A 21,157-nucleotide genomic window follows, 5' to 3' on the forward strand; every position below is an offset into this window, starting at 1 on the left:
TCAAGAACTACACCAAGAACACTGTAATGGAGCGTAGGTGCAAAGCCCGCCTCTACCCCCCTCGATTCCCTGACATAGAGCCCCTGCTTCCCCCGCCCCCCTACTACTGCCCTCCGCCCCCACATGTCCCCACCATCCCCAGAACTCTCACCCTACTATGACTCCCCTTCGCCACCCCCAACCTCATCACCCCGTCCACTCACACTCCCCCACCCTGAATACTTCCCACCTCCCCCGTCCCACCCTGTTCCCGTCCCCCTATCACCGCCTCTCTCTACCCCTGTCCGTCCACAGTTACACACCCCAGTACTATTGAGGACAGGGGCAGAGAGATGGAGGAAGAGGGGAGTACTCAGATGAGGAGTACAGCCCACTTTGACTGTATGTGTGTGATACTTACCTATGAGCCAACATGCATTTGGATTTTGACAGAGCAAATCAGTGTGAAGTAGTCTGAAGCTTGTCTAAACTTGTATGCATGCTGTCAATAATGCACTTGTGTGCAAAATGATTTCATTCACAGACTAGTATGCCTTCTGTCAGTTTCACTGTGGTGCCCCTCTACCAGTGACTAGGTATCATTCATCTTCCTGCAATCTGTCCTCCTTCACCCGATTATGATTCATATAAAATTGTTTAGCATTGACAGGAGAAATGTGATTTAAATCAGGTTTTAATACAAATTATCATTATCATACTGATAAGAAATAGTAACAAAAATAAAATTGCATTAGACATACAAAGCATAATGTGAAACCAAACATGTTCATATTTACACATATCTCAATGTGCAGCGAGCAAATATGCTCTGTCAGATTTCAAGGCACTCAAGATCTATCCGTCTGTCTGTCTGTCAGTCCATGGGTGTGTCTGGGGGATAGGTTGATTCAGACAAACGGAAGTTAACCTACACAATAAGACTAATGGTACAAAGCATAAAATAATTACATAACTAAAAAGGGGAGGGGTCCAGTTAGCAGTGAGGTTAGTACGAATGTTCCATTCCATGTATGGACATTGGCAAATACATTATATTCTTTGTCTTATTCAGCACACTACAGTAGGGTTGTAAGTCAAACGGGGTAATGATCGTTGACAGTTTCCGAAATTGGATTCTGTTTGCGACACTAGTCAATTCATCCTTCTATTTGGTTTTGAGTGTTTTGGCCTTGTTTTATTCTGAGCCTAATTGAGAAATAAATCAAATGTAAGCAAGAATAGTTCAGGACTATGATTCTGAAATAATGAGATACTGTCGGTCAAAACTCTCTGACTCCCCTCTACCTTCTCCAACGAATATATGAGGGCTGTAAAAGTTTCATCAACTTTGAAAATGTTGTCCCACTTTATATTAAGAGCCCATGAAAACTAAACATGGACTTGGTAATATGTGGGCAGGACAGGTAGGTTATTACTATGTGGGCAGGACAGGTAAGTTATTACTATGTGGGCAGGACAGGTAGGTTATTACTATGTGGGCAGGACAGGTAGGTTATTACTATGTGGGCAGGACAGGTAAGTTATTACTATGTGGGCAGGACAGGTAGGTTATTACTATGTGGGCAGGACAGGTAGGTTATTACTATGTGGGCAGGACAGGTAAGTTATTACTATGTGGGCAGGACAGGTAGGTTATTACTATGTGGGCAGGACAGGTAGGTTATTACTATGTGGGCAGGACAGGTAGGTTATTACTATGTGGGCAGGACATGTAGGTTATTACTATGTGGGCAGGACAGGTAGGTTATTACTATGTGGGCAGGACAGGTAGGTTATTACTATGTGGGCAGGACAGGTAGGTTATTACTATGTGGGCAGGACAGGTAGGTTATTACTATGTGGGCAGGACAGGTAGGTTATTACTATGTGGGCAGGACAGGTAGGTTATTACTATGTGGGCAGGACAGGTAGGTTATAACTATGTGGGCAGGACAGGTAGGTTATTACTATGTGGGCAGGACAGGTAGGTTATTACTATGTGGGCAGGACAGGTAGGTTATTACTATGTGGGCAGGACAGGTAGGTTATTACTATGTGGGCAGGACATGTAGGTTATTACTATGTGGGCAGGACAGGTAGGTTATTACTATGTGGGCAGGACAGGTAGGTTATTACTATGTGGGCAGGACAGGTAGGTTATTACTATGTGGGCAGGACAGGTAGGTTATTACTATGTGGGCAGGACAGGTAGGTTATTACTATGTGGGCAGGACAGGTAGGTTATTACTATGTGGGCAGGACAGGTAGGTTATTACTATGTGGGCAGGACAGGTAGGTTATTACTATGTGGGCAGGACAGGTAGGTTATAACGATGTAAATCCATATGTTTAGACACACTTCAGTGGGAACCAAAGATACATGGATGAAAATCTGTGGATAACAACTCTCCCCTTTTGTATCCCACACTCATATCCATACCTAATTGTACAAAAAACGATCAGATCGTAAGATATTGAGCCTGTCCCTTGGGCTAGTCTTCTCCTTCTAGTTTGCGGTCTTCTTTCGCAGGACAAAGTAGATTATACTGGAGATGAAGGTGAACGCAAAGGAGATCCAGGCCAGAATGAAGGAGTGGCCATACCAACCATCCGATTCATTCTTGTGAAAGATGTCTGTGTAGATGGAGGCAGCGATCATGATGCACAGGCCTGGAGGGAGGGAGGGAGGGACAAACGTCAAGCAAAGACATAACTAGTTGTTTAACAGGTTGAAGATTGAAAGTGTTTAGGGCAATACGTACAGGCTAGGAGCTGGAAGATGCCAGAGAAGGTGAATCTCTGTCCCTTTGACAGAGTGAAGAGCTGTCCCACAAACACAAACAGGCCAAGGGAAGAGAATATGCAGGCCAGGATGGAGCTAGCCTGCACTGCCTGGAGGTATTCTGTAGAGGGAGACAGAGACAGACACTGAGTAAGGACTATTTACAGAACAGACACACCCAGAAAAAAACACCACATTAACGAAACAGTGTTGTGTCACACTCTGGAATGCAGAGGTGAAAGGGGCAGTTCTGTTTTTTTTAGAAACACAATAAAAGTATTTTAATGTGGAAAATTGTGTGCTAAGGAATAGTTATGAGAGGATTTAAGATGAGTTCATTTCGTAGGTTGTAAAAGGGTTTCTCAGCAATCAAATAAACCACAGAGATACAACATTGCTACATACATACTTTGGACCACACATTCACTAAAGGTCTACACACAGACTCACTGTATTTGTAATGCACTTTCAGTGTACATACTCAAGCAAATCTGAACCTCCCCACCAGCCCCAACCCTGTCTCTGATCCTGCCACGCCCTGTTCAGTTTCCTCTGAGAAAATGGTATTGTTCTCCCTCGTTGGGCAATAGAGTGCTTACTGATCAATCATACTTCAGTGACAGACACACAGAGACAGGTTAGATGACAGGCTTAGTCTGACAGTTGTTATGGAGCTCTACCCTGAATTCAACCAAACCTCCAGCGCAGTAAACCCACATCCTGGAGAAACTACACTGTTCCTATTTCTGTGCTACAAAAATGTATATCTTGGGGTGACTTGAGACAGAAAATAAACATTTAATTCACATGTAGGTTGATATTTACATATACTGTATATCCAGGAGCAATGCTAATTTCCTGCAGTGCTGGTTTTTTTCCACAGAGAATGTTTCATTACATTTTAGCCCAGCGGTTCAGTATGGCCCAGGCTTACCTTGAGGGTACTGGCCGGGGAGATCGTTGGAGCTCCAGGTTCCATTGGTCAGTATCCACCTGGCCCACACATCAGTGGACACGATTTTTGTCATCCACCAGGCCTGGACAGGACAGAGAGGAGAGATAGTCAATGAACATCCACAGGTTCATGTGTTGTGTCGTCACATGCATTTGGAAGTCCAGGAACAGGGATAACGGTCAATGGGTGGAATGTACATCTGTAGAACATAGCAGCATACCACAGCAGCCAGGTATGCTCCTCTCACTACGACAGGCCTTTTAACACTCACTGGGATCCCACACACGAAGAGCATGTTTATGCAGCCACATTGTTGACGATAACGCACAGGCAAACACACGCCACACAAACACACACTTAGGGTGATGAAACACTGGCCAACCTGTTTGTCACCTATCTTCTTTCAGGGGTGAGAGTGAGCTCAGAAATGTAGTCCAGAATACCAAAGTGGAACACTGACAGAACAGCACCAAAGGCCTGAGCCGATGAGGGCTAACATAGCATGCTTTCATCTTTTGATTCAACACTCCACAGACATAGCGGAAGAGACGTGCCCTCGTGTGTAGCTCCACGGGGCTATGTCAACATGAAGAGAACTAAGTGGAGGAGCAGTGGGGGATTACTTACATTGTCGATAGTTGCCACTAGGAGGAGGATGATGCCGGTGAGGTGAAGGAGGAAGATTCCGGCTAGAAGAACCAACATGATGACTGAGAGAAAGACAGAACAAGGGAGAGGGAGAAAGTATATATATATTTTGTTAAAAGTTGGTCAAACACTTCCTCGTTCTATACCCTATCAAATAAAGGGAGACTGGGGGACACAGACACTGTCACGGGGCTTAACATGAGTGACAGGAATAAGATACTCTATTGTTTTGTACTCTTGCTCTACAGTGTCCTTGGGTTTCTTGAAAGTTGCTTTAAATCTCAAGTATTTTTTTATTATTAAATACTATTAGATATGGATGTTGACAAAGGGTGCGGCTTGTGCGGCTTCATAACTCTAGATGGGTTATAGCCACACAAACAGAAATGGAGGGAGGCTTGATAAAAAATTAATCTAAAGGATTCAGAGGAAGAGATTTGAGATAGGACATAGCGATTGGTCAAGCCAGGTAGTGATAGCCCTGGGAAACAGAGAGTGAGAAAATCAGAGGGATAAATGGGGAAGCGTTGGCAGGAGATGAGTTGCAGCTTGCAACAAACCGCCACTCCTTAAAATAACTGCACAAAATACCTACTCCCCTGCCTGCCCCACCTCCCCCAAATAAACACACACACACCTTAACCCAGGGGTTCTCAAACATTATGGGGCCGGGGACCCCTTTTGTGATAGTACATTCATCATGGACCACCCCCCCCCCCCCCCCCCCCCCCCCCCCCCCCCCCCCCCCCCCCCCGTAATCAGAACACAACTCAAGTTAGATAATAATAGCATACAAGGAGTATTGCCATGACTTCGGCAGTGCGTGGACAGACAAACCAAGTTTTGGGCCCTAGGCTGGAACATTTTAAAGGCTCGCCTGTTGGCAAACGTTACCGTTTCCAAGCTAATTTCCTGCAAATCTACAGATGTTGTCATGCGCCAGAGATTTTTTGTTGTTGCAGCTTTTAAGCTGATATCCTAATATCCTACAATTCTACACATTTTTCTATGAGACAGAGAGAAAAACTTTGCAGTTTTAAAGATTAAATTACACTGCATTTATGTAAAAAGTATTGTGGATGTGTAATTTTTTTAATATATATTTTGAGATCTGGCTGTGAACCCACTGCAAGCCATTGTTAGTGGGTTTGTGTGACCCCACATTGAGAATGCCTGCCTTAACCAATTCAGATTAACTAGGCAGCTCAACTCAAAATATTTATAAACGATCTCAATTCACCAATTACAATGGCCATTATTTGATTTATCCATTCATAAACAATACAAAAAAAGCTGAATGACAGTTTGAATGGCCATTGTCAGTAGAGAGAAGGCGAGATTGTATTTAGGAAGAACAAGCATCAAGAAATCATATTGTGAGAACAACTCACGGATACACTTAGAGTTCCTTCCCACCCCTACTACTGGCAATAGAGCGGCTTGGGATCTGGTGGGTGTGGACAGAGTGAGGCGAGAGCCCATCTGGAATGCAGGGAACCTCTCTGGGATAAAGGGCTGGTCTGGGTTGGGTCCAGACATGTGATCTACATCAACACTGACCCCCCCAAAGTTGTTTCCCGCCCACGTACACTTCAAAATTACTGTAATTGGGAACAAGTACTTCTTGGTTAGCTCAACTGTGTGTAAATATTTGAGTACACAAAAGATGGTCTGTGTAATTTCTCATATGAGAGCTTCTCATCTAAGTGCTGAAGGGACAAATGAAGAGGGAACTCGAACTAGTCTTAGACAATTAAACCTCTGCCTGTCTGAGCTGACAGCTGCTGAAGGAAGTTTAGCCCTGTTCTGTTATGTGAAGGAAATACAAACTACACCCTATCTAACCTCAGCAGTTTCTTGCCAGAGTCACCTTGCCAGAGTCACATAGAGTAAACACTGAATTCATGACAATCTCCCTGCCTTCTAGGATGGAGCATAGTTCCACAATGCACTCAGCTACCGACCAGAAATTACAGGACAGGTTTCATGGGCTAACGTGTGTGCATTATGAACTTTAATTAAATGTATACTTAAAGTTTCAGAATTGCAGTGCATTTGGATTTTCACCTTGTAATGTTTGTTTTAGAACCAGCTACCTGATCAATTACCTGAACACACCCACACTGAACTTACCTGGCAAAGGAATAAACTACCAGTATCACTTGCACTACAAAAGACGTGCTAGCTACAATTCAAATTAATTCACACCCCTACTGACTGTGTGCAATTTTATTAGACTTGAGAGTAATAAAATAGAAGGTATGCATATAGGCTATTATCATTTAAAAAACACATGAAGAGCATGTCAAAGAGTTGAGAGTTCTGAAGGAGAACACAAATGTTCAACTTACTTTTTGATGGTAGCCTTTCTGTTGAAGCCCAATTCCTTCTGCTCTCTACGTTCCAAATGTCAGACTCAGCCCTCGCCGCCAAGGCACACACAAACACTTACAACCACACCTCCACCCACTTCCCTCCCTCTTTTCCTCAAGTCCACACCCCACCCAAATCTCTCGCTCCTTTTTTCTATCTCTCTCCCTCCGTTGCTCTCTCTCTCTCTCTCTCTGTCTCACATGCATGCAATTACCCAAAAGCCACTATTTCAACAACTTTGTGGTGGAGCATTTGTTTTTCATGTTCTAGCTATGTCTTTGTCACTCTGTCTATTTAGGCCATTATATCCATGAGTACTCAGAGGAAGCTCACTGACTCACCCACTGATGTTTGGGGAACTCCCAAAATATTGTCATGAATTCAAATCCCTGCTGCCATGGAGACTCAGTAGTAACCAGAGCGACCACATTGTTGCTGTTGTATCTCCACACACTGACGTGGTGGGTGTAGTGTTTCTGCCTGATCCCCACCCCCTCTCTCCATTTCCCCTCCAAAGCTCTCTCACCGGGAGGATAGTCAGGATGAAGGAATGTAGTTGGTTGGGAGGGAGGGAGAGGAGGAGGTAACAAGTGCAAGTCATAGCCTGAGAGAGAGAAAGAGAGAGATTGTGTGTTTGCATGAGAACGACTGAGAGAAACCTGTTTCCCACTAGTTCAATTCATATTCACGCTTGATTGATAGATATAGTGCACTATCTAGGACAATAGTCTGACAATATACGTAGGGTGAAAGAAACCAACTTCTATTGACCTCTACTGAGGTAATGTGCTACATACAGAGTGTTTCAGCAGCCTCAGGTGATGTCACAGGGTAATGATGGGGTTTCAGACATGTTTGGCCAAGTGACTCTAAGACCTCAAAGTATTATCCAATGGGCACGTCACATACTGGGTTATTGGTGGATACGTATCCACAAACAGCATACCTCACTTGGGTCAAAGTCAAGGAATGTGGAGTAAACTCTAAAGATGTACTGCGGACTCCCCACACCCAACACTAAGACTGTGACTGTCACAAATCCAATAGTATACATCTTAGCCCCTAGGGGGACTGGCAACTCAAATACTGGGCCTCAAATATAGAAAAAGGCAGAGAGGGAATTTTGAAATGTTGTCTAGCCTGCCTCTTCCCACGGTGTATCGACAACACCTACCTGACAGGTGAGGTAAGCTAGCTTGGGTACAGTGTGGCCTATTATATATCCCTGCTGCCTCTGCCTGCCTATGGAAGCTGGTCCCGAGCTGGGCGGGGCCCCAGTGAAATTAACAAATAACATGTCTGTATAGCTTTTGAGAGGACCAATGGGATCATTTCATCAACAATCAGACCTTTGTTAATCAAAACTGGAAATACCAGAGCCCACATAGCAGGGGTGTCAAACTCATTCCACGGAGGGCAGAATGTCTGCAGGTTTGTTTTTTTTTCTTTTCAATTAAGACCTAGACAACCAGGTGAGGGGAGTTCCTTACTAATCAGTGACCTTAATTAATCAATCAAGTACAAGGGTGGAGTGAAAACCTGCAGCCACTCTGCCCTCTGTGGAATCAGTTTGACACGTGCCCTAAAGGCAGACTGGAACAGTTGTGATGTTGTTTGAATTGAAGTGTTGTATGTACAGTATTAATAACGTGTTCGCTCCTTAATATTCAAGGTGGGTCTACAGCGTGGCTGTGGCTCGCCTTGCCTTGTGTGGGATGAGAAGTTAGAATGCGTGGGTTACTTCTGTGAGTGTTGAGAAAGACCACGCCGCTTGTGACTCAGCGCTGAGGAGCTCCCAGGGCCGCTCACTGACAGAGTATTTCCACACGGCCGTGTGAAACAGTTCCAGTGTCCACATGCCAAAGGGAGTAAGCGTGACCATAAGCACGTCACTTTACAATGGTCAAATGATCTGCTGTGGTTAACTGTGTCACTCTCCCCGGTCTCTGCCTGTCTGAGTCTGTCTACGGCAACATTACTGTCCTAGAGGTCTGATTGCTAGGTTTACATTTAGAAAGACAGCAAGAGTATGTAGGGGATTTGCTGGATAATTTGAAAGAAAACTGTGTACTGTTTAATGAGTCAGAACAGATAATATCAAATACATAGTAGATAGATAGATACATAGTATCAAAAACAGTGTTGAAACTCTCACCCTACCCAGTGTTGACTAATTGGGATGAGGCTATTGGAATCTCACTCATCCCTTCACTCCCACTTGTCGCTTGACTGGTTTCCTATACAGGTAAGGTACACACTGACGTCATGGTGCCGTTGTAACACACACGATCACACCCTTCTGGCCCTCAGATTAATGTCATAGCCACACACACACACACAGTGGAAGGTGAAAGGAGATCCCTATCCTACAGGGAATACTACATGGAGCAAATGGACTGTCTAATTCTATGCCTGCCAGTCAATGTTCCCTCATTTTTTTAATCGCTTAACAAGTTTCAGGTCTGCTGAAAGCAAACTTGAAAATTCTGTGCAACTTCCGGTGTGCGTTTACTGTGAACACCAAGGATGTACCTGCTTTAAGTTAGTTCTAACAGTGGTCAAGTAGGCTACTGTGGCTATTTGATCATAACGTAGGCCTAGCATCAAAAGCAATGAAGAAAATGCATCACATAACATTTTAACATGGTAATAGCTGTTCTATCATTCAGCCTACAGTAGCAGCCAATGTGTGGTGTTCAATATAGGCCTACATTCCATGAGACTTTTGACAAAAATATACAGGGCTTGACATTAGTCTGTTTATACTCTTGTCCTTGTGTTTTTTGATGCAAGAAACCACTTTACAAAATAAAATTCAGTATTATTCTCATCCCATTATTACAGAGAATCAGACATTGTTCTACCCTCTGCCTATTGGCTACTTAGCTTATTCAAGCCTGTCTCAAAATACAACACTGCCCATTGAAGACCAAAAAAGCACTTAAACTGACTTGCTTTTCAAAGATGTCTAGAAATGCACACATTTTGTGCTCTTGTAGGAAGCAATCACTCCCCCATTGCTGACTACAAATGGGGCTATAACAGGGCTAATAACTCCCTAACTAGCAAAGGATATGAACAAATGTACACGTCGCTACATGCAGTTCTCGCTTTGATCTCAAAACAAGGGCATCTGCACACGACCACTCATGCTGTAAATACAGTCTAGTTCAAAGTGAACGGCACAGATCCATATATGGCAATGGTCTATTTGCATATAGGACTACTGCAGCTCTGATTGGTTATGGCACACTGGTCTGTGTCGAGTAGGGGCCTGAGTTATGCATGTCAATGCAATCGAGTCCGACTCCGATGCTTTCTGCCCACACCAAAAATCTCTTGCATAGTTTGTTTTGCATACTAAGTCTTGTATAGTTGATTTTGTTTCGGTATGTTGCATTGAAAGTGGCTAATATTGCGTTGATTTGATCACAATTGCCACAGTAAAGGGATACAGTGATCGTGTTAACTAAGGGGGGAAACTAGAAAGTTGAGTGAAAATGTATCTCGTGCTTCTCTGCTCGCTGATATTTCTTCTGCATGGCAGTCCCGGGGAGCTGCACGCCCGCACACGCGCTCACAGCTTAGAGGGAACATTGCTGCCAGTTGAAGGATACTACTCCCATGATCTCCATGTTGTGGCATGCTCCTTCCACATACATTATTCTCTGTAATGCACAAGTAATTCACAAGCAAGATCAAGCCCCTTGAAACTGCACAGGTGCAGCTACCACCCATTTTAGTATAGTGAGGGATGCTAAATCTGGTCACTCCCTCCATTAGAGATCCCAGGGACAAAATTTAGGCAGAGAGATTCAAGAGGAAAGTGTAAAGTAGTAGGGGTCTGTGATTATGTGGTGAACCTGGTAAGCCACTGGAAAGCCAGCCAAAGTAAGAGACATAATGAGCCTAATTAAGGTGGAGCAACATTCAGGTCAGCCAGGTGCCATCATAGGTCAGCCAGAAACAGGTAGAGTTGGACTAGGTCCTAGGACATACACATCAATGTGATTTTATGTAAGCCTCGAAACTAAATGATATCATTATGCAGAGTACATGGACATCCTGTGATTTGTGTTACCCTTTACGTGACCAGAATTAGAATGCCATTTTAATTGCTATGTCATTATCATTTTGGTTTTCACGAGATTATATCTACTTTTGCATAACACTGATTTCCCTGGGGATGATGGGGACAGTGATCAGTTGAGGCCTGTAACGGCAAAACTATGGCAGTCTGTGGTTCCTTTAGATTCGTCTGGGGTTTCTCAATGCTCCCCATGTTTAAAAAATACAACAGTTTCCTATACAATACTACAGTACTTACTATAGAATGATAAACTGTATTATACTGTAGAATACTATACTGTAACTGTAGTATCCCTCAATAACGTGTAGTACTTACTAGAATGTTGAAGTATACTGTAGAATACTATCGTAAATACTCAATATTATCCCCCCCAAAAAACACTGTAGTAAATATTACATTAATGCCCGCAAAAAAAGAAGTGAGAAACCTACATGCCAAGTACAGACCAACCTGTTCCCTACAGGCTATAGAAAATAGTAGAAGCTCTGAGCTATCTGTTCAGACCCCAGTCCTACTATCTAAAGGTTATGGAAAATGTGATCTTTTAGTATTTCTCCAGTAGGTTTCCTGAAGGAGAAAGCCTCCACGTCTAAGATAATAAAACAAAAACACTATAGTAAGCTAAATACTACAGTAATGTCTACAAAAACACTACAGTAAATACTACAGGCCACAAAAACACTACAGTACATACTACAGGCTACAAAAACACTACAGTACATACTACAGGCCACAAAAACACTACAGTACATACTACAGGCCACAAAAACACTACAGTACATACTACAGGCCACAAAAACACAATAGTAAATACTACAGGCCACAAAAACACTACAGTACATACTACAGGCCACAAAAACACTACAGTACATACTACAGACCACAACAACACTACAGTGAATACTACAAGCCACAAAAACACTACAGTAAATACTACAGGCCACAAAAACACTACAGTACATACTACAGGCCACAAAAACACTACAGTAAATAATACCGGCCACAAAAACACGACAGTAAATACTACCGGCCACAAAAACACGACAGTACATACTACAGGCCACAAAAACACTACAGTAAATACTACAGGCCACAAAACACTACAGTACATACTACAGGCCACAAAAACACTACAGTACATACTACAGGCCACAAAAACACTACAGTAAATACTACAGGCCACAAAAACACTACAGTACATACTACAGGCCACAAAAACACTACAGTAAATACTACAGGCCACAAAAACACTACAGTAAATACTACAGGCCACAAAAACACTACAGTAAATACTACAGGCCACAAAAACACTACAGTAAATACTACTGTATACTACAATCCGCAAAAGCACTACATAAATAACTATAGTTTATACTACCATTTATTTATACCATAGAATACTATAGTATTTTTTCATGTGGGTCCCTGCAAGGGGAATTCCAACAGGTCTTAAAGCAGTCTGTTGTTGTTGTTTTTTTAAGAAGAAAAAGTAAACTGTCAGGGATAGCTTTAAGGGACATGAAGCTCAATGTACTAACAAAAAACTGATAAGAAATGTAGCCACTAGTTGTTTTGGTTGTTCCAGCAACTGTTTACATTCAATAAAAAAAAATCATGATATTTAGTGGAGTTGCCCGTTTCCATGGTGACTGGTCAGGGTTTTATTCTTGATCCACTCCCTCTCTGTCACTTCCACCCTGTGGCTCTTTTTTTAGATCTCACATTATTGCTACATTTCACTTAGTTTGCACATGATCTACCCTCCTCCTCCTTCTCTGACTGTTTTGTCCCTCCTTTTCCTGCTCAGCCCTTGTTTACCACCCCTCTCCCTCTTTTCTCTCAATGAAATCCAGACATACATATTTTTTGCTTTGAAACGTTGAAAAGAAAACAACTCCTGACTGTTGGTTGCTAGGCAACTCACAATGAGTCATCACTCTGCAGCGCCCATCAACCCCCTCTCCTCCCCTGTACACTCTCTTCATGTAGCCTATTGAATAGTGTGGTTCAGTTAGACAGTGTACACTACGCTCAGTTTCAATGAATTCCCTGTTACTTACGGGTCCTTGAATATTACAGTAGTTAGTATGCAGATGCCTGATAAAAGAGGAAAGTACAGTGGAATTTGTTTTTGTTTTTCAGTCAGTCTTAGGCCTACTGCTGTCTGTACAATTCATGCCACTGTACTATTTGGTTGATAATGATCAACATTGATGTTGTCATGTGGTGACACAGTGTCTCTATGACAATAATAGCAACGGTTATAGTGATGATATTACAAAGGAAACACTCAATAAAATCCCTATGACGCACAAATTTGCTAGATTATTCCAAATTGATTTCAGGGAAATTTCCACACAAAAAATATCCCAATTTGTGCCAGCCATCAGTGAGAAACCTACATGCCAAGTATAGATCATATGTTGTGTTCCCCACAGGTTACAGAAGAGAGCAGAAGAGCTGAACTATCGGTTCAGGCTCCAGTCCTACCTACATACAGATTATGGACCCCACTTCTATGTCAAAGATACAAAAACAATACAGTGAAGTAAATAATACACTACTCTGCTAAAACACTATGGTGAATACTATAGTATATAAATATAGCAATACTGTACTATTTATACCATAGTATACTATAGTATTATGTCAGGTGAGTTGGTACAAAAGCAGGTTCCCTAACCCATACATTCAAAGGTGAAACTTGATTAGGGTCAGGTTCACCTCTCAGCAATTGCTGACGTTCTTATGCTACAGCAGATAATGGTTTCTTTTCCTACCATATTATTTTCCTACCAAAGCAAAGTTCTAGGAACTGCGTAAGGTTACTTGGCCATACCAGGGTAAGGGTGGAATGGTCAGAGGCTCCTCGGGGGGGAGTGGAGAATTCAATGTGTGCTTTGACTTGTATGACAATACCACCCTCTTGTGGAGAGAAGAGAGCCTGTCATCTCTAACGTATTGTGGTTACGTTTCAACTTGACTTTTATTATGGTAAATTATATAGCAAACCTGTAATTATATACCCCTGTAGAAATGACAAGCATAATTGGAATCAGCATGCCATTGTTGAGACTAATTACCAATTAAGACTACTTGAGGTTGAATCAGTGAACACATGTGGTGCTTGCGGAAGCATTCAAAATATACCTTTCCCCTCGTCCCAGTGTGTTAATGCACGCTGAGAAACAATCATATTGGCAATGTATTTTACACATAAATGTTACGGTATCCTCCTACTTTACATTCTAACAATCACTCGGTATCTGCGAGGTCAGGCTCACGATTCGACGGGTAAAATAATAATCCACACACCTGTTGAGTTTATAGAATCCACACAAAATCCTCTTTCAAGCGACAATGTCTCCCGTAATGATAAACTGACTCATTACACCCCGACGACAAAGACCAACGTCCTTTAAACAAACCAGCCAAGAAACCGCGTAGAAATGCCAGCGCGAAGACAGATCCACGAGACCAAGCCACGTGAAATTGGTGAATCATACGAAAATGTATATTTTCGCACGTTATCTCAGGACTTTGAAGAATTGAACAGATCTCGACTTTCAGGTAGAAAACGAATGGTGGTATTCAATGATAAGAACGACAAGTACCATGCCAAACAACACGAGGAGAAGCATTCGGAAGGTTTACCATTTAAATCCTATAGTAATATCGATTGCAATCAAAGAAAAATTCAGAATTTACATCGTGGAAAGTTTTCCATCACAGGAAACGATGAGAACCACTCACAAATGGCATACCACTCAGATTCAGTAACTCCAGGTAAACTATAGGTGGGCTCTGTTTGTCATGTAGCCTATTCTACCATTCAACTTGTTTAGTTTGACTAGCCACGTATTTCCTTGCTCAAAATGTGCATAATAGGCTAATGTTATGTCTATTTTAGGAGTGCGTGCAGGAAAGATCCGAGTTCGAGGTGAGATAGCGAAAGCAGAGAGCTGGATGAGAATGGAGCCAGACGTAGAATGTGGAGATGAGACTATGACCCTCACTGTCAGAGGGAGACGAGCCCTACATCTGTTAGTAGACAGAGGTAAATCGGACAGTGACCTATCCCGTTGATCACGACTCTGTTCCGTTACACATTAGTCATTGGATGAAGGTGTCTTCTGTACAGGGGAGTGTTTATTTTATTATATATATATATATATTTTTTTAAGAGCCCCGATGCTCGGTCTGAACATTAACTCACATCGCTTGGGGTAGGGTTTTGGAAGCATAAGGACCTTATATATTTTATAAAAACAAATTTAAATTGATACACGCCTTTAGAGTTAGGCCCAACCTAGACGTAAATCTAGGTGTGTAAATCTGGGACACTCACATTAGTTTGCTATGGTTACATAAAACAGAAGGTTACTTAATAACCCTTTAACCTTAATCCCTAACCTAGGTAACGCTAGCCATTTTTTTCTACAAATGAATACATACCATACGAAACGTAGCATATCATACTAAATGGAGTGTCACGGATTTACGTACAGAATAATACGGAAGACAGTGGACTACTGTGCTAATTAGCTATCTGCGTCTCTGAACACCTTTGTAAATGGAAGACGGACGCCACAAACTTGAGACGTCACCAAAAAATACTATTGGCTGCAACTGTGTTAAAAACAGTACAGTATTTTAATTTCTGAAATGATTTTGACGTGATATGAAAGTAGAGGGATTTATGTTTCTAGAAACCTACTGCAATTGAGAATTGATTCCTGTTTTTAGATGGAATATTTGACTATTTTGGCTTCCAGAGCCAATTCGCCTTTAAACAGAACATGTAAAGGCCTTGGACTATAAGGAGTAAAGTTAGCCCAATGATGGACTAAAAGGAGCCTAAGTCTGACCACAAGGAGTGTGGGTGTGAATGACGCATAGCTGTAGGCTATTCTATTAATTTGTCCTCTTGCTTTTAGCGAATGCCTCTGCTTTCCCCCTGGCCCAACTACCCTCTCAATGTGGCTACTCCGTCGAGTCGACCTGGCGAGACTTGACGTTTGTGGTACCTTATAATGCCTGTCACGTCAACCAAGAAGTGGTAAAGTAGCAATCACCCCCCTCTGCCCTGCTTAAAATAACTTGATTTCTATAATCACAATCCATTCTCTGAACTTGTCAGACTGGCAGGTGAAAACTGTTCTGTGACTGTCATTCTGTCAACATAAAAGCTTTTCCTATTGTTCTTCACACACTGTTATTCACTCCTTTCCTTTGGCCTGCGGTGCTGCTGACAGGATGGTAGTTATGTGTTGCCTCTGATCTGGAGAGGGACCCCTGTGAAGATGTCCTGCCCAATGTCCCAGGCCCTGGCCCCCTCCTCCCTCTGCTGCTTGTCTCAGGGAATGACTGTCAGACTGCAAGTTCATGGAGCCAAAGAGGAGCTCAGAGTCAAGGGTAAGTGTGAAATTATACTATATAACTCATCACAATTGTACTCCGCCTGCACGCTATGGCTGCTGAACAGACCGATTTTAGAGGCTTAATTTGGACTGAATCCAATGTTTCTGTAACTTTCTACAGCTATGATGAGTTTGTGGGGCTACTGTCAAGTCTGTATGTGTGCTGTGTTGGTTTCCCCCTGCAGTTAGAGGAAAATGGACGCCACTGCTTTCGCTGGCCCTGCAGTGTGGCTACAGTATGGACAGGCAACATGGAGAGCTGCTCATATCTGCACCCTTCACTGCCTGTGGGATCACATCAAAGGTTAGCCATGGCACTCCTATTGCGCTATGACTTGGGATGGAAATGACGACTCGCGGCTACTTGACTGTCCTTTTTGCTTTTACATGAGATTTGCTGAAACAATTTCTTTGCTTAATAATGTTGCATTTTACACTGTGAACAAAACATTAGGAACACCTGCTCTTTCCATGACTGACCAGGTGAAAGCTTTGATCCCTTATTGATGTCACTTGTTAGATCCACATCGATCAGTGTAGATGAAGGGGAGGAGATGGGTAAAATATATATTTTTGAGCCTGGAGACATGACTTGTGTATGTGTACCATTCAGAGGGTTGAATGGGCAAGACAAGAGATTGCAGTGCCTTTGAACAGGGTATGGTAGTAGGTGCCAAGCTCAGTGGTTTCTGTCAAGAACTGCAATGCTGCTGGGTTGTTCATGCTCTAAAGTTTCCTGTCTATTTCACTAACTGAAATAATGGACACTTTCTTCCAGGATGGAAAATACACTCTCTCTTCAAATAGGAGAGAAAGCCGTCACACTGGCCTGTCCTTCTTCTCTGCCTGTCCAAGTAACACAACCCCTCCGACCTGCAGCAGATTTCCCCCATTATGTAACTATGGGCCCAACAAGCTCAGTTTCCTCAACCCTGCTGTCTAACCCTTTTTCCATAACCCTGTCTTACCCAGTGCTTCACCCATCCTTCCCATTTAATCCCCTGCCCACATTGCCCCCTGATCAGCATCCCAGCCCTGGTATCCATGTTACTTCTCCCTTGACTACAGGCCCCTCTGTCCATCCTCCCCTGGCTCAGCGTCTTCAGGCCTACCCATTCTCTCAGTATTACTACCTCCACACGATGCCCCTCAGTGAGTCATACCAGTCACCCCTCTCCTCTAGTCCCCCCTCTCAACTCCCAACTACAGGCCCCACTGAGTCGAAGCCAGGCCACACTCCTTTCCCAAGCCACCCCAACTACAATAACCCCCATGTTACTCAGTATTCTTCCACTACAGCTGGTCATCCAGTTCACTCTGAAGCCCCCACTCTCCGACCCCCTGAGTATCCTCGCCACCCATACTACCACAACTACCATCACCCCAACATCCCTATGCTTGAGCCACCTCGAGGGCCCAGTCCTGGTGCCAAGACGGGTACTTCCACCAATGGTCCTCGGGTTGAACCACCTGTCCCTCACACCCTTAACCCGATCTTCCGGGTGTTTCCGCACTACTACCTCTACCACCCCAAAGTGCCTCCCTATAACCCACCCCAACACCCTCAGCCTGTTACCCCTGCCTCTCACTCCTCTACTCTCCCGGTTAGCAGTTCAAACACACCGTAGAACTCCTGTTCCTCATGTGCCTCACCCTCCACCCTATCCTCACTACTACACCCCACAAACACCCAGTGGTGAAGTCAAGAGACCCCATCACCCTGATAACCCTTTTATTAATCTTCAACCTTTGAAACCTATCACTTCCCCTTACTCATCTCCCACTTTAATAGAGATCCCATTCTACCAATACACTCTTAATTTTCCTTACAAGCCTCCACCGATCCAGAAACCTAGACTTGGTCTCCAGACCAACAATCCCTCTAGACCCATGGACAAACATCCTCCAGTTGTCCCATCTCCCCCTGCGTCGTCTCCTGATCAAAGTGGAAAGTCGCACCCTCATGGTCACCTGAAATGGCCTCCACAACAACAACCCTCCAATTCACACACAGCCCAGAGCCTGTCTACTAGTTCTACCTCTGTTGCCCATGCTGCAATCCAACCTCTTCTCTTTCCAAACTTCCCCCCGTTGTACTACCCTCATCTGAAATCACCCATCAGCAACCCTCAACATGAACAAAACCCTGTTACTGTCCTCCCCACTGCTCTGCCTGCATCCTCTTCAACCTCTACTCCAGCATCTGGCCATCCAGTTTATCCACACTACTACGATCACCCATACTATTACTACTCAATGCCTTATGATCCATACAGATTACCCCAACCTGTTGATCATGCATTTTCTGCCCCATCTAAAGGAGCTCTATCTCAGACCTCTGCTCCTCACACTATGGAAACCTTTCACCAACCAGCCCTTCCATATGACTATGCCCAGGCCAAAATGCCTATCCAGATTACTACCCAACCTCGGCCTTCTCCTGCCACTAACAGTCCTCAAACCTCCACTCCAACCCCAGAATCTACAACTCCTGAAATCCCACCTTTTCCCTTTGACCCCTACTACTACTACCATCCTGGAATGTCCATCTACGACCAGGACCAAAGCTATGATCCCAGTACAAACGCCGAAAAGACATCAGGGGCTCAAGCTCCCCTAGATTCTGACCATTATAGAAGAGGAAGCTTTGCCCACACTCCTGTGGCGAGTCCAACCCATGCACCCCATCCCACCAACCCCACTCATAACCCCTCACACCCTCACATCATTCATCCACAACCTTCAACCATTCCTTCCCCTCATCATCCCAACCCAGGGCCCCCTGGAGATCTGTCAGACCCAGTGATGAAAGGTGAGTCTTCATCTTGAATATTTCTACTGTATGTGTGCACTGCACCACTATTGAAAGGCTATGTGGTTCTCATATCAGTGCAGGCACTATAAAGAGCCACAAGAGGGCACCTCACCTCTACTAGGTGATCCTGGAGACCACCGTGTAATTGGTTTTTACTTCAGTAACAAATATCCACTTAAGTAGAAGTTCATAAACCTGGTTTGTCACACCAGTACCGTTTCCTTTCCCTCCATATAGACCCTGGTTTCAAGGCTGATACACACACACACACACACACCCTGTGGCTTGTCCGACCAGGACTGTGACGGCTCCTTAGGTTGCTGCTCTTACCTTGTGAATGGTTAGTCTCTCGATCTCAAGCTACTGGTCTTGGTGTTGCTATGGAGAAGCCATAACAGTTTGGTGTTTCGCCGACATCAAAACACTTCTCGGAGGAGTGGAAATGGTCTTCCAGCATGTCCAAGGCCATGTGCACATGCTTGGTATTTCGGGAATGTCAGCTTTCGAACTGCTTTGCTACTCATTAGTTTACACAATGTGCTGATTGTGTCTTAGGTCCTCAGGCTGTGTATGTGTGTCAACCCTCAGAGTGTACATTGGGGCGTCAATTTGTCTTTGCGGTCCCTGGCTCTCTGGTGGACCCCACGGTCTCCCTTCCCCCTCTACCTGCGGACAGCCATGTGTCCTGTACCCCCCCAGAGGATGACGTCTGACCTGTACAGTGTACCCCTGGATGGCTGTGGAGTGCACAGATATGTAAGTTACTGGACACTTGCTACTCAACATCCTTGTATAACTGTTCAACATATTACCTGTAATTATTTTGCATGTTATAGTTTGATGCTCCTTCTTTTGCCCTGTTGCTCGTGTCTGTTTGGTTAGGAGGATGGTCAGGCCATGGTCCACTTGTTGGAGTTCAACGCTCTACTTTCCACACAACATAAACACAGCACCACGTCTGAAGACTCACCTGTCCGGTAAAGCCATTTTACTACCTGAACAAATGGTTCAAATCCCCAGCAAATGTATTTCATTATTTTTCCCAGAAGTTAGCATTTGAATGCTAATGCTTTCAAACCATGATTATGAACTTGCGATCCTTTAGTACAGATGGGATGAGATTAGAAATCAGTGTAGAGTTAGTGCAACATGAGCTTGTCTACTGTGTAGGTTGATGGTGGAGTGCAGGTCTTTTCCTGGTTCTCCCGGAAGGGTGAGGTACCAGGTGATGAACACCAGCCCCCCTGTCCCCACTCAGGGCTCATTGGCTGTCCAGCTACGAATCGCTACAGGTAGGACTATATAGGTAATTAAACTTTCAGGAGTAGCAGCAGAGCTATGTAGGACTCTGAGGAGTGGGTTTTATCATACTGTATCTGCCAACTAACCACCTATCCTCCCCATATTTGCCTCTGCCTGTAGATGAGCACTACAGCAGCTTCTACCCAGAAAAACATTGACCACTCAGTCTACTTCAGGGGTGACCTTTGCACCTGGAAGTGGGTCTCCTGAGCCCCCCAGACATGGACCCTGGCCTGGTGCTCCTGGTGCACTACTGTCTGGCCTACCCAGACACACCACGGGCCCGCTGGCTGCTCATCTATGATGGGTAGGTTGTTCCACTGTAGTTCCTGTTTGTTTACATGCAACAGCAGAGAAAGCACTTCATAGCTACGTGAAATATCCATATTTTATAGGTTTTTCCACAGAACCTGCTGCTCAGCAAATAACTGTCCATATAGTGAACAGGCAGTTGTTTTGTCTCATTTTTCAGCTGTCCCAGCCGTGGTGACTCCCAGGCCCCTCCCCCACCACCTGCCCAACCCCGTCACACCCGGAGGCTCACAATCACCACCTTCCAGTCTTTACCCACAGGACGTCCCTCCCACCTGGAGGACCAGGAGGTCCGTTTCAGCCAATGGTGTCATATTATAGACAGTTTGATACAGTACTGTCTGATCAGTGCATTTGAATGTGTTGTCCTGTCCTCATCCACAACAGATCTACTTCATGTGCTCCACGGAGGTGTGCTCCCCATCAGACGGGGACTGTATTGAGGGCTGCGTCAGTTTAGAGTTGAATTAACACTCCTATA

The 21,157-nt window shown here is 44.0% G+C and overlaps 2 protein-coding genes and 1 non-coding gene across 6 annotated transcripts; 2 read left to right on the plus strand and 1 right to left on the minus strand.

Annotated features, from left to right (window-relative positions):
* Window positions 1-655: 655 nt before the first annotated feature.
* On the minus strand, window positions 656-7,261 carry LOC110538329 (epithelial membrane protein 2). Of its 2 annotated transcripts, none has more exons than XM_021625080.2 (5): window positions 7,079-7,261; window positions 4,344-4,426; window positions 3,696-3,798; window positions 2,742-2,882; window positions 656-2,649 (listed from the first exon to the last, which is right to left on the minus strand). In XM_021625080.2, the coding sequence occupies exons 2-5, from the start codon at window positions 4,419-4,421 to the stop codon at window positions 2,486-2,488; spliced, it is 486 nt and encodes a 161-aa protein (XP_021480755.2). In that variant the 5' UTR covers window positions 4,422-4,426; window positions 7,079-7,261; the 3' UTR covers window positions 656-2,485. The 2 variants fall into 2 exon arrangements, with proteins under 2 accessions (XP_021480755.2, XP_021480754.2); XM_021625079.2 differs by lacking the exon at window positions 7,079-7,261 and adding an exon at window positions 6,716-6,873.
* Window positions 7,262-11,359: 4,098 nt separating this feature from the next.
* On the plus strand, window positions 11,360-11,412 carry LOC118937910. The gene has a single exon (XR_005035319.1). It is a non-coding gene; the product is annotated as a U7 small nuclear RNA (small nuclear RNA).
* A 2,571-nt stretch (window positions 11,413-13,983) lies between these two features.
* LOC110538327 (leucine-rich repeat extensin-like protein 5) lies at window positions 13,984-20,354 on the plus strand. Of its 3 annotated transcripts, XM_036938496.1 has the most exons (9): window positions 13,984-14,613; window positions 14,738-14,884; window positions 15,765-15,886; window positions 16,083-16,242; window positions 16,433-16,551; window positions 17,026-19,059; window positions 19,651-19,818; window positions 19,945-20,039; window positions 20,233-20,354. In XM_036938496.1, the coding sequence occupies exons 6-7, from the start codon at window positions 17,520-17,522 to the stop codon at window positions 19,773-19,775; spliced, it is 1,665 nt and encodes a 554-aa protein (XP_036794391.1). In that variant the 5' UTR covers window positions 13,984-14,613; window positions 14,738-14,884; window positions 15,765-15,886; window positions 16,083-16,242; window positions 16,433-16,551; window positions 17,026-17,519; the 3' UTR covers window positions 19,776-19,818; window positions 19,945-20,039; window positions 20,233-20,354. The 3 variants fall into 3 exon arrangements, with proteins under 3 accessions (XP_036794391.1, XP_021480749.2, XP_036794392.1); XM_021625074.2 differs by having other exon boundaries at window positions 15,765-16,242; XM_036938497.1 differs by having other exon boundaries at window positions 17,026-19,818.
* Window positions 20,355-21,157: the final 803 nt, after the last annotated feature.

This window comes from Oncorhynchus mykiss, chromosome 12 (genome assembly GCF_013265735.2).
Source record: "Oncorhynchus mykiss isolate Arlee chromosome 12, USDA_OmykA_1.1, whole genome shotgun sequence".
Classification (NCBI taxonomy): Eukaryota; Metazoa; Chordata; class Actinopteri; order Salmoniformes; family Salmonidae; genus Oncorhynchus; species Oncorhynchus mykiss.

Bases quoted from the DNA above. Each gene is read 5' to 3' on its own strand.
- LOC110538329 (XM_021625080.2), bottom strand. From the start codon at position 4,421: ATGTTGGTTCTTCTAGCCGGAATCTTCCTCCTTCACCTCACCGGCATC. The intron at 3,799-4,343 runs GTAAGTAATCCC...TGTCCTGTCCAG, and splicing joins TAGTGGCAACTATCGACAAT to GCCTGGTGGATGACAAAAAT. The intron at 2,650-2,741 runs GTACGTATTGCC...CCCTCCCTCCAG, and splicing joins CATCTTCCAGCTCCTAGCCT to GCCTGTGCATCATGATCGCT.
- LOC110538327 (XM_021625074.2), top strand. From the start codon at position 17,520: ATGTTACTCAGTATTCTTCCACTACAGCTGGTCATCCAGTTCACTCTG. The intron at 19,060-19,650 runs GTGAGTCTTCAT...GTCAACCCTCAG, and splicing joins GTCAGACCCAGTGATGAAAG to AGTGTACATTGGGGCGTCAA.